Source organism: Solanum stenotomum, chromosome 1 (assembly GCF_019186545.1).
Source record: "Solanum stenotomum isolate F172 chromosome 1, ASM1918654v1, whole genome shotgun sequence".
NCBI classification, from domain to species: domain Eukaryota; kingdom Viridiplantae; phylum Streptophyta; class Magnoliopsida; order Solanales; family Solanaceae; genus Solanum; species Solanum stenotomum.
In genome coordinates this window covers 20,912,137-20,922,719 of record NC_064282.1, presented here as the reverse complement: position 1 = coordinate 20,922,719, position 10,583 = coordinate 20,912,137, and the positions used below count along the sequence as shown (strand labels likewise).

General features: G+C 34.6%; 2 protein-coding genes across 3 annotated transcripts in view; one reads left to right on the top strand and one right to left on the bottom strand.

Annotated features, from left to right (window-relative positions):
• The first annotated feature begins 1,530 nt into the window (after positions 1–1,530).
• LOC125847063 (zinc finger CCCH domain-containing protein 14-like) lies at positions 1,531–5,469 on the top strand. The gene is made up of 3 exons (XM_049526770.1): positions 1,531–1,803; positions 2,089–2,149; positions 4,460–5,469. Exons 1-3 carry the CDS (start codon positions 1,731–1,733, stop codon positions 5,193–5,195), a joined length of 870 nt encoding a protein of 289 aa, XP_049382727.1. The 5' UTR covers positions 1,531–1,730; the 3' UTR covers positions 5,196–5,469.
• Positions 5,470–6,225: 756 nt separating this feature from the next.
• Positions 6,226–10,583, bottom strand: part of LOC125853298 (protein N-terminal asparagine amidohydrolase) — a 7,697-nt gene continuing 3,339 nt past the window's right edge. Inside the window, exons 3-9 of one of the 2 annotated variants that reach the window (XM_049532965.1) lie at positions 9,901–9,965; positions 9,714–9,813; positions 9,566–9,604; positions 9,282–9,467; positions 7,064–7,242; positions 6,505–6,624; positions 6,226–6,397 (exon numbers count right to left, since the gene is read on the bottom strand). In XM_049532965.1, the coding sequence (XP_049388922.1) occupies positions 6,253–6,397; positions 6,505–6,624; positions 7,064–7,242; positions 9,282–9,467; positions 9,566–9,604; positions 9,714–9,813; positions 9,901–9,965 (834 nt within the window). In that variant the 3' untranslated portion in view covers positions 6,226–6,252. The remainder of the gene's footprint in view (positions 6,398–6,504; positions 6,625–7,063; positions 7,243–9,281; positions 9,468–9,565; positions 9,605–9,713; positions 9,814–9,900; positions 9,966–10,583) is intronic. The other variant, XM_049532966.1, reaches the window with a different exon arrangement.

The window sequence follows — 10,583 nt, the reverse complement described above, 5'->3', positions numbered from 1 at the left end:
AACAAATAATACTGAACGTAAAAAATAAAAATTAAGCTGAGCCTAATGACTCTTATGAATACATCGTAGCTGGCATGAGTTACTTGACAATATAGAAATAGCAGTACAACTTTTTGACTGGTAAAACAATTTTATTATATATTCTGTCATGTCCTTACATTGAAAATGTTAGTATGATTTATATACAAAATTTGCTATTATTCAATGTATTTTTGAGTTTCAATCACTTTATCAAGTTAATTTGTTTTGTTTAGCTATCTATTAAGCAATATCGTTTATCTTTAATGTTGCATTATTTATATACAAAATTTGCTATTATTCAGTTCATGTTCGAGCTTCAACCACTTTATCAAGTTAATTTGTCGTCAAATTCTATTTTGCTATCTATTAAGTAATACCGTTTGTCTTTCACGTGTTGTAATCTAATTCGCACAGATTTACACTATGTTTATCCTATACATAAATATCATAGTAAAATGTATAATTCATTTGTTATTTTCTAAAAAAATATGACAAGTAAAAATGAATAGAAAAATTATTTTATTAAATTATAATTATTTTATTTACTTCTCAAATTATAATTATACTCCAGTTTAATCCTAAAATAGGTATTTGTCAAATCATCCAATCTTTTAGACCTATTGCTTACTATCAAATATCAATCATTCAATTTGGGATTCTATTGTTTCTGGCAATATGATAGTTTTTATATTATTAATATTTCATAATCGTCTTAGTAACAAATAACTCTTTAAACAATTTAATTATGTATAACTTAAATTTTTTGTAGAACATATTATTTTTAATATAAATCAAATCAATTCATAAATTAGAATAATATGAATATAGATGATATGTATTTCATTAATTTTAATATTACTAATACATTTTATTTAAAATAATTCAGAAAGTATTATTCATATACACTATCACATGCGAAATAGCTCATGAGATGTGTCAGATATGTATTATTTAATTTTTTATTTGGCTAAAGCCTAAGGGTGTGTTTGGTACGAAGGAAATGTTTTTCAATTTTCTCATGTTTGGTTGGGTTAAATGTTTTGGAAAATGTTNAAATAGACATGATTTAAGACAAATTATCCCTGATACACTAAAATGACAATAAATAAAAATATACTTTCTTCATTTTAAAATAAGTGAATTATTAGACTTATTTTTTTATAATTCAAAATAAGTGAGTTGTTCGAACTTCAAAGTTCAAGTTGTTTTCTTTCCTTTTTTACCTCTCATTGACATTTTTTAGGTCATAATTTCAAGAGAATTAATTATTCATATTAGTAACAAAAATAAATACTTTGAATTATTAATATTTTAAAAATAACTTGACAATAACTAAAAAGACAAAAGTGGAAATTGGTATTCAATTTACTTGTTAAATCTTTTTTCTTAATAGGTGTGTATTGACTTACTAATTTATTTATTTTGAAATGGAGGGAGTAATTACTACATATAATTAATTGCAATTATTATTAATACATCTAGTTCACTAATTACATTTGTCTTATTAGGTGTCCGTGAAGGAACAAATACGAGGATTACACATTCAGGTGCGGATCTAAAGCTGCAAAATTTTGAATCTCAATCTTTAATCGCCCAATTCCCTCTGCCCAAACCAAAACCCTAGCATTTTCCAGTGCTTTTGTTTTGGTTAAATTCTTTCATTTTTGGGTGTATTTATCTGCTTCAATTTCACTGTGTAACGGCCGATAATGGAGTTTGGGAGGAAGAGAAGAGTAGGCGGTGCTTTCGGTAGCAGTGGAGGCATGAAGAAATCAAGAGATGGTTAGTTTTCTCTTTCTGGGTCTACTTCGATTGCACTAATTCTTGTATTCTAAGCCTTTTTGTTGTAAAAGCTCGATAAAAGTGATCATCTTTATAGTTTTGGGAGTTGTTTAATGATACCGTAAGGGTTAGGTGATTTTGGAATTTGTAATGAGAAATACTAAAATTGGGTTGTTTGCAGCATTGTACTGTGTGAATAGTTGATTCTATTAAATATATATATTCGTAATTGCTAATGCACCGGAAATTATGAACTAAAGAGAACTATTTAATCTTTTGTAACAGAATCAGAATCCTTTACGACTGGTGTAGGAAGCAAATCAAAGCCATGCATGAAGTTTTACAGGTTTCATGCTTCATCTATCAAAAACAAGTTTTCTCAATTTGATTCATTTATGTTATAATGTTTTGTAATGCTTGAACCATAACATTTGGAATGACAAGATTGCGATGGTAAAAGAAAAATCCAAATGTTGTTGGAGCAATACATATCATGTCATCATGAATGTAAAAAAGAAGCCCCAGGGCTTAGTTCAAGTGGCCAAAATTGAGGGACTTGTGAGTTGTGACTTAGGTCACAGGTTCGAGCCTTGTGCCTGCAAACTAAGCATGGTATTCAAGTGGAGAAGGGTAGAGGGGAGGGCCTGTTATCCCCTAGTTTCGAAGGCTGCTGTTGGTCTTAAGGGTTGGCCCTAGACTATTTCTTGCTCATAAAAAATAAAAAGAGGGAAAAGAGGGAAAGAAACAAGCACTCTTCTCCCGACATTTTCAATCAGCTGTATTTACTCACAGGTTCCCTATAGAAAATTTCTATACCATTGAGGATGTTCAAGCCAAAGTGTTGGATCTAGCACTGTTTATCTAAGATATGTCGTGGGAAAATGTTTTTCAAGTTTGAGGTTGAGTGTGGAAGTGTGTGAATAGAGCCTGAAATTGATACTCGTCAAACTTCCCATATTTTCTATATAATCTCTGTTAAACCTAATCTTTATTACTGTATTCTCTATGCCTGTGTTGTGAGCTTCTAACAATGCATATTGTTTTGGATTATAAGCTAGGTTTTAGCTACTGGTCTAAATTAGTGACAATGTTCTCTAATAGAACCATTACTGTCTGGTAACCACTACACTGATAGTACTGGAAGTCATAAATACATCTGGGATTCTGGGGGTGGTATATGAACTTAGTACAATTGTTTTCCTCATTTTAATTATTCAGTGATTGTAGTGTTTTTTATTGTTGGTCGAACTGATCAATTTTATTAATACCAAAAAAGTGCACATTACAAAACCACGTAGTTCTCATACTAAGATTGTAGTGTTTTGGCATAACTGTTCTTTATCGTACAATACAAGCATTAAAAATTCAACTTCTTCAATAACGACAAGAAGATTAAACACTAAATTTTATTTTCTTAGCCAGCTAATACTGTTAATCGAAAAGTCCATAAATGGTATATGGACAAAAAGATACTGTCGTTATAATGTTAACTTTATCAAAAAAAGAAGAAGAGATATTGTCGTTGTAGATATGGAGTCTATATGAAATGAGTGTAGGTTTTAATGCTCAACGGATGTAGGTAAGCTGAACTTTTGCCTGGTAAATACCATTACTTATATCATTCCAAAATATGGGGAACACTATTTTAGTGAACTTACATTAGGTCACGTGTTCATAAATCTGTATGTCAATGTTGGACAAGTGTATTTATGTTTAGAACATCTAGTGTTACAAACCCTTAGTAATCGTAAGTATTGAAATAAAATTGTTCCTAATGGAATTGATATAAAAGTCACATAGACAACCTTACCTCAACTATTTTGAGGTTATGGTGTGGTCGACGTCATCATTGCTGCTGTTGTACCATATATAATAACTAACATCAAACATTTCTTAAATGTTACGTATATGCCAATCATGCAAACCTGGAAGCATCATAACTTTTTTGTGCTGTTTTTTTGTGCGTGTGTTAGACTATTCTTCATTTGAAATTATAATTTTAACTCGCCTTTGTGAGTTGTGGTTAATAGATCTGATTTATGTTTTGAGATGGAATCGTTTAGCATCAAGAATTCGATGTAGATGAAGAATGAACCCCATAAATTTATCTATTTAGTTCAGGCTGAAGTTACTCGTGTACTCTCTTTCTAATTTCAAGTAATCAGAAAGCAGTTGATCTATGAGCTGATTTACCTGGCATCCAGATTAATGATTCTGGTGTTGGTTTCTCGTGTATCATGCCTTACAATTATGGAATAAGGTCATTTGATATTCATATGGTCATTGTTTAGTGATAAATATTTTTAGCACTATTACTTGGTATATTAGTTTTCAATCATCTCTCGCAGTCGCCAGTAAGTTCATGTTGAATAGACAGGATTTCTTAAAGGTGGTAATCTTATTTCAGATAGCAATATTTTATTTCTAGTGCCATTATAGCTTAATAGCAATCACTCTATGCATGTAATAGTAGGTAGTGTTTGCTCAAACAATGTTATGAGCTTGTAAAACAGGAAGGGAGAAAGCTAATACTCTAAACATGCTGACGTTTAACAATACTCACACCAGTGTGTTCTCTTTTCTTGGCTCCATTTGCCTGTCTCTTTGGTTGGTCAGTTGTGCTTACGCTAACAATCATTTTCTTGATGTGGTGTAGCACTTCTGGATGCTCATTTGGGGCGGGATGTCACTTTCTTCATTATGTTCCTGGCTACACTGCTATGAGCCAGCTATCAAACATGGGTTCAAACCCAGCACCTCCATTTGGAAGGAATAGTGCATCTTTTAGTGATGGTCCTGGTCCAGCTGTGAAATTGAAGTTTTGCAGCAAGTTCAACACTGTAGAAGGGTGCAGGTTTGGTGATAAGTGCCACTTTGCTCATGGTGAGATGGAGATTGGGAAGCAAGTGCGTCCAGTGTATGATGATTTCCAAGCCAAAGGTCCTCCGACTGGGTTCTCCGGCTACCTTGAACCGTCCCAACCTGGTCTAGCTGCTACAAACTTTGGAGCATCTGCAACAACTACCATTAGTATAGATGCATCTCTTGCTGGAAACATCATAGGGAAGAATGGTGTGAACTCAAAACACATATGTCGGGTTACTGGTGTCAAGCTCTTTATAAAGGAGCAGGAAACGGACACTAACAAAAGAAATGTTGAACTCCAAGGAACCTTTGATCAGATTAATCAGGCGAGTGCCATGGTAAGGGAGCTCATATCGAATATCAGTACACCTACAGGCGGGCTGAAGAAATCTGTCCCATTTACTCGAGATCCTCCTGGCCCACTTAAAACAAAGATGTGTGCAAATTTTTCAAAAGGTTTGTGCACATTTGGAGAGAAATGCCATTTTGCTCATGGGCCCAGTGAGTTGCAGAAGCCATTGACTTGATTTCATGGCATTCATACTGTGTATTAGCAAAAATATTGCTTGCCAATAGGAGATAGTACAAGGATAAACGTCGAAAGGATACTGTCTGTGCTGTATTAGTGTAATATATATCCGTTTAGGATGGGGGTTGCCCAGGTATTTCATATCTGTGTATTGGTGACCGGAAAACACTTTTATTATGTGAGTCCTTAGATAGAATCTTGTTACTGCCGCTTTAGAATAATTGGGCTTCAAAATTGAGAAATGTCAAAAGAGCTCAGTACAATCCTTTTTATATCTCTTTTTAGCTATGATTAGCACCTAACCATGATGAATATTTAGTATCCCTCTCGTTTCCCCTCTATGTCGCACTACTACTATTTGGGAAAAGCAAGGTAGTTTCTTTTTTACTACAGTTTCCAAATATATGTTTGAATTATCAACTATTTGTGAAGTTTTGTTTGCTTGAATTCGCATAAAAAATTAAATAGTTTGATTGACCCTTGTATTTAAATTTGATCTTCTTTGTTTTTAATAGGTAAACTTATATTTTCACTTTACAATGGTGGTCCCCCCTTCCTTTTAGTTAGTTCAAGAATTGTCATGTTGCGTGATACTATCTGAAAACCAATTAATTGTATCAAACAAATAATAAGACAAACTAACAAGAAAATTGGCAAGCATTTCAAGTTTTGGCTCATCAATGGAGAACATGTGAACAGAAGTCACTGTTACCTTTATCCTGTCAAGCAATGTACTAGGAAAATCTAATTAAGAAATTAGCTCATCATTTCAAGCTTTTATTTATCAATAGAATATTTAAACTGTGACTCTGACTCGTACACTTCACCACAGAAGCAAGGCGCTTCAGACAACTGATTTAACCTGCAATAGTTGGAGAGGGGAAATATCACCCTTGAGCTTTTTAACACAAGTAAAAATGGAAGGAAACTGGGAAGTTAACGCACTTTTACCCCTTTCCGTTGTACCAAATAACCTTAAGAGAGACATTAGTACTAACCACATAACACGCGCCAACTTCCCTTTACCCCTAGATGGTCCCTTGAACGAAACAGCCTTAATCAGCGTATGGATAAGATGAGCTGCTAGATTTTGCTTGGTGCCTCACCCAACTCTTATCTTCTGTCCTTTGAAATATACGTGGCTTTTTGAAAGGGAATGTTTCACTCCAATCTGGGTGTTGAATTAAATAGTCCCACTGCCTGTGGAAAGAATTTGTTAAAATGATGTCTCACGTGGCTAGCACGCTGACAAATCCGTGATCCTGGAAAGGGATTGAAGTGTCGTAATTGTGGAAATGCTGTAGTACCTTCTTTGGTTATCCACGAAATCTGGAGCCTCAGCAGAAGGAGAGGTGGAACACGTAAGAAGGATTTCCTGGTCAGATAAATTCTGTAACATGAGGGCAATATGCATCTTGCGCATGTCCCTATGGTATAAAAAATGGAGTCCATTAAGAGATAAGTTTAAAAGATCAAAGAGGCCTAGCTCAAGTGGCAAAGCCAAAAAAATAAAAAGAGTGTAACCAAGAGATCGTGGATTTGATGGCAACGTTTCTTTTTAATACGAACTGTTCCAATTACCTAGGCTCTATTAGTTGATAGTTAATTCGTAGCCTATTTTTTCCCAATGAAGCTAGATAAAGTTCTTGTAAGCTCACTAGTGTCTCAGTTAACATGATTGTGTAACTATAAATTGTTCTCACCATTCATCTAAATAAAATTGAAATAAACATAAGAAATATAGATGACAACTTCAGAGAATTAAGACAACAAACTGGGAAATAACATGACAGGATAAGATATATAAACACCCCGAGGTAATGCCATAAGGAGTAAATAAGGAAAATCCAAAGTAAGAAGTTTTACCAAGTGCATGGAGCAATCACGAATTGATCAGTCTGAGTATCATATGTCTCAAGTAATCTTCCTTTCCAACTTGGATCCTCAAAAGATGCAGACACTCGTATTCTCCTAACAACTTCGTCGGGACATCTTGTTGTTGCATCAAAGTTTGCCGGGATAATAGACCCAGTGGCAGTTTCCGCCTGAGCAAATGAATTTGGAAAAAAAAAGAATTTAGAATCTTTATCCAAGAAGATCCGTAGAATACTGAGAAATTTCTGCTCCAACAAATCATTTCTGTCACAGAGTAGAAACAGAAAGTATTGGTAATCAGCTGATTGAGGCACACAGAGAATGGGTAGGTAACTCATAATAGCCTGCCTGTGTTCAACCGTACCATTAAGAAATGAAATGAGAACCCAATACCTCTTTCTCCCGGACACGGTAATTAATATTTACTTTCCATCTATACGTGTGTGCATTTTAAAACCATGTAAGTAGTCGCAATTCTCTCCCTTTCATGCATCATGAATACCAACCACTAGATTGGCATCCATCCAGAATTAAGGATCAAGAGTTTCTGTTATATACATCTGAGGACCCAATTTGAACAATGTGCCTTCCTGACCTAAGTCTGCAATCTCTTTGTCTGCTCCCACTTTTCCCTAATAATACTAAGCAGAATCACGGCAAAGAGAGAAAGTAGGATGACAAGTAAAATGCAACCTCACACTTGTTATTTCACTGCAAATTTGTTAGTGTAGATCTGAAAGATTAATTTAAGCATGTATTTCATCTAAGATAGATACACCTGCCAGTCTCCAGTTCATTAGATAACAGACGTTATTTACGGTTGTGCCAAATGACAGGAATGTCAAACAGATTGATTGCTGATTACAGATACTAACGGTGAGCATCAAGCACCAATAGATATACAAAGCCAAAAGAAAAACACAAGCAAGGAGCTCAACTTCAACCAATTCATCTCACTGTGCAGATGGCCATTTGGTTTCAAGAATCCAAATGATATGATAGCCATAGAATTGGCGTAGAAAAAGTCAACAGTTCATTTATTCAAAGTAGAATCCAAAAATCTTATGTTCCTAGAGTAATGTAATATAAATCAATCAACATCTGTTGGAATGTGTAGTCAGCAGGTCAATTGTGAGTTAATGAGTCGCTCACGTTATAAATGAGTTCCCCTCCCTCAAGGAAAAATGATGTCACACTACTATGATTAGTCAAAGGAGATGACCGCTGATCTTTGCCAGCACAGACATTTAAGCAATATTTTTTTGAAATCGGTAACTTTGACATTTAAGCTATATTTGCAACTAAATATGGTCTTTTTTGGCATCATTCTTTCCAACTGGTTATTGTTTGTCTCTCACCTGGGTTAGCAGTCAGTAAGAAGTTCCAGGTGGTTCTCATATTTTCTTAAGGTCCACCATGAATAACCCTACCTCTCACTCTCAGTTCGTGGAATTAAGTACTAACCAGAGCAACCTGTCCAATTAATGTAGAACAAAAAAAAAACTATCCAGATTTTTTATCTATGGTTCAAGCTCTATTCTTCTTTTATCTTATTCAGATTCACATAATGGATATCAAAACATGCTTCCATGGCTTCCTATTAATTTCAAATAATGGCACCAACTGGAATATGTATATTATGTTCTGTCCAAATTCAAAATCCACGTCTGGTTGTCATAGGCACTAAGTCAAAAGTTGACTTCCCTTTCCAAAAACTGGAGATCACTTTAGGATAAGAGAAATATAAAGGATATTTAACTACTGAACAACTTCCATTAAAAAGTAAGAAAATGAAAAAGTTAGCTCCTCCAAAAGAATTGAATTTCGCAACTTTGTCCCACACAATTGTCTTGTCTTTCACTCAAGGTCCAGATACAGGCTTTAACCAGTACGTCTAAGGAACTTGGATTTCTTAGAGATACCTCACGAGTTATGTCTACAGAAAAAATAATTCAGAAAATGTATATGATTTATCTAGTAGCTCAGAAGTGGTATTGCAACTTGGAATGTCGAATTGTAACGACTGTACTGGAATGACAACTCCCTAACCAGGAATCAAATGGCGACAGTCCTTTCCCACTTTTCATCATTATTGATTCAAACCCTAAACCTTAAGATTGGGGGGAGGACTTTTACCACTAAGTTTTCCCTCCCTTGCTCTGTAATAATCAACGGTATAAACTAATGTGAAATACAAAATACAGCTTACCAGGAAACCAGTGAAGATGGGGTATGCATTTCCTTCAGTATCTCGTCTTGTATTATGCCCAAGAACATGGAGTGTGTGAATCTGGAACTTCATATTACTCTTTGCCAGGCTGTCAACTATTTTCTTACACAAAGGAAAGGAATAGCCCTCCAACTTTCCGTGACTTTCTGTAATACCATTAACATGCTGCACAAGAAGTCCAACAGATTCAGCTTCATTATCTAACCTCTAAATGACTCACTATCTCTGTGAAAATCAAAGAATAAGAAGGATCTTGGCCTGACTTCAGGCGAGGCATCATCAAAACCACCAATTAGATGAACCTGCATATTATACACTTCCAATGTCGGCATCCACAGTAAAAAAAAAATAGAGAACAAAAAAGAAGCTAGTTACTAATGCTGTTTAACATAAAGGATTAGAGAAGAATACATCCAACATGGCATCAGAGCTTTGATTGACAACAAAAGCCAACATCTGGGCCAGGCCAATATCAACAACATCTAGTGAATCCAAGTGAGCAACAGATGTACTGTAGCGAAGTCACAATCACAATAGTTAGACTTGAACACCTGAATGCAAATTAGTGATGCCTTTTTGTCTAAATAGTTCCTCTTACATTCCACTGTTTTGGTTCCTTATGACAAGGCCTACGCAAGTTGTTGCCTCATCCGTCCCAACCACCTATGTTCAAGAACATAGGAGATCTTTTAGAACAGCAGAAACGAGTGGATAATTTGAAAAACTTGCTAACAATCTTTTAGGTACTGTAGTAGATCAGCATTGTGTGAGAAATGGAATGGTCAAAAGATTTGCTCTAACATAAATACAAACAGAAACGGCAACCACTCTCAGTGACTTAGAATTGTTTTTACATAAATAACCTATGAAGCGAACTGAAGGAGGAATACATTCAAGAGAAACCACATGACCCACCATCAATCATATCCCTCTAACTTCTGCTATAAAAGTCGAAAGAAATGCTAACTAAAAGAAGAATAACTTGACAGAACTCTTAGGGTGTGTTTGGTATGAAGGAAAATGTTTTCCATGGAAAATGTTTTCCTAGAAAATGTTTTCTTGGAAAACAAGTTGATTTTTGACTTATTTTCTCATGTTTGGTTGGTGAGTACAAAATATTTTTCGAAAAAGATTTTTTGTGTTTGATTTATGAATGAAAAATGTTTTTGAAAAATTTCTTTTATTTTTACTAGAGTAGAAAATAATTTTTGAAATTGAAAATATTTTTTAAAAACAAACTTAATTTTTTTTTGGGGTGGGGGCTGGTAGGGGGTGGGGGGG

Excerpts from the sequence above, each read along its gene's own strand:
- LOC125847063 (XM_049526770.1), top strand. The coding sequence starts at position 1,731 with ATGGAGTTTGGGAGGAAGAGAAGAGTAGGCGGTGCTTTCGGTAGCAGT. Across the intron at positions 1,804-2,088 it reads CATGAAGAAATCAAGAGATG|AATCAGAATCCTTTACGACT; the intron begins GTTAGTTTTCTC and ends CTTTTGTAACAG. Across the intron at positions 2,150-4,459 it reads CCATGCATGAAGTTTTACAG|CACTTCTGGATGCTCATTTG; the intron begins GTTTCATGCTTC and ends GATGTGGTGTAG.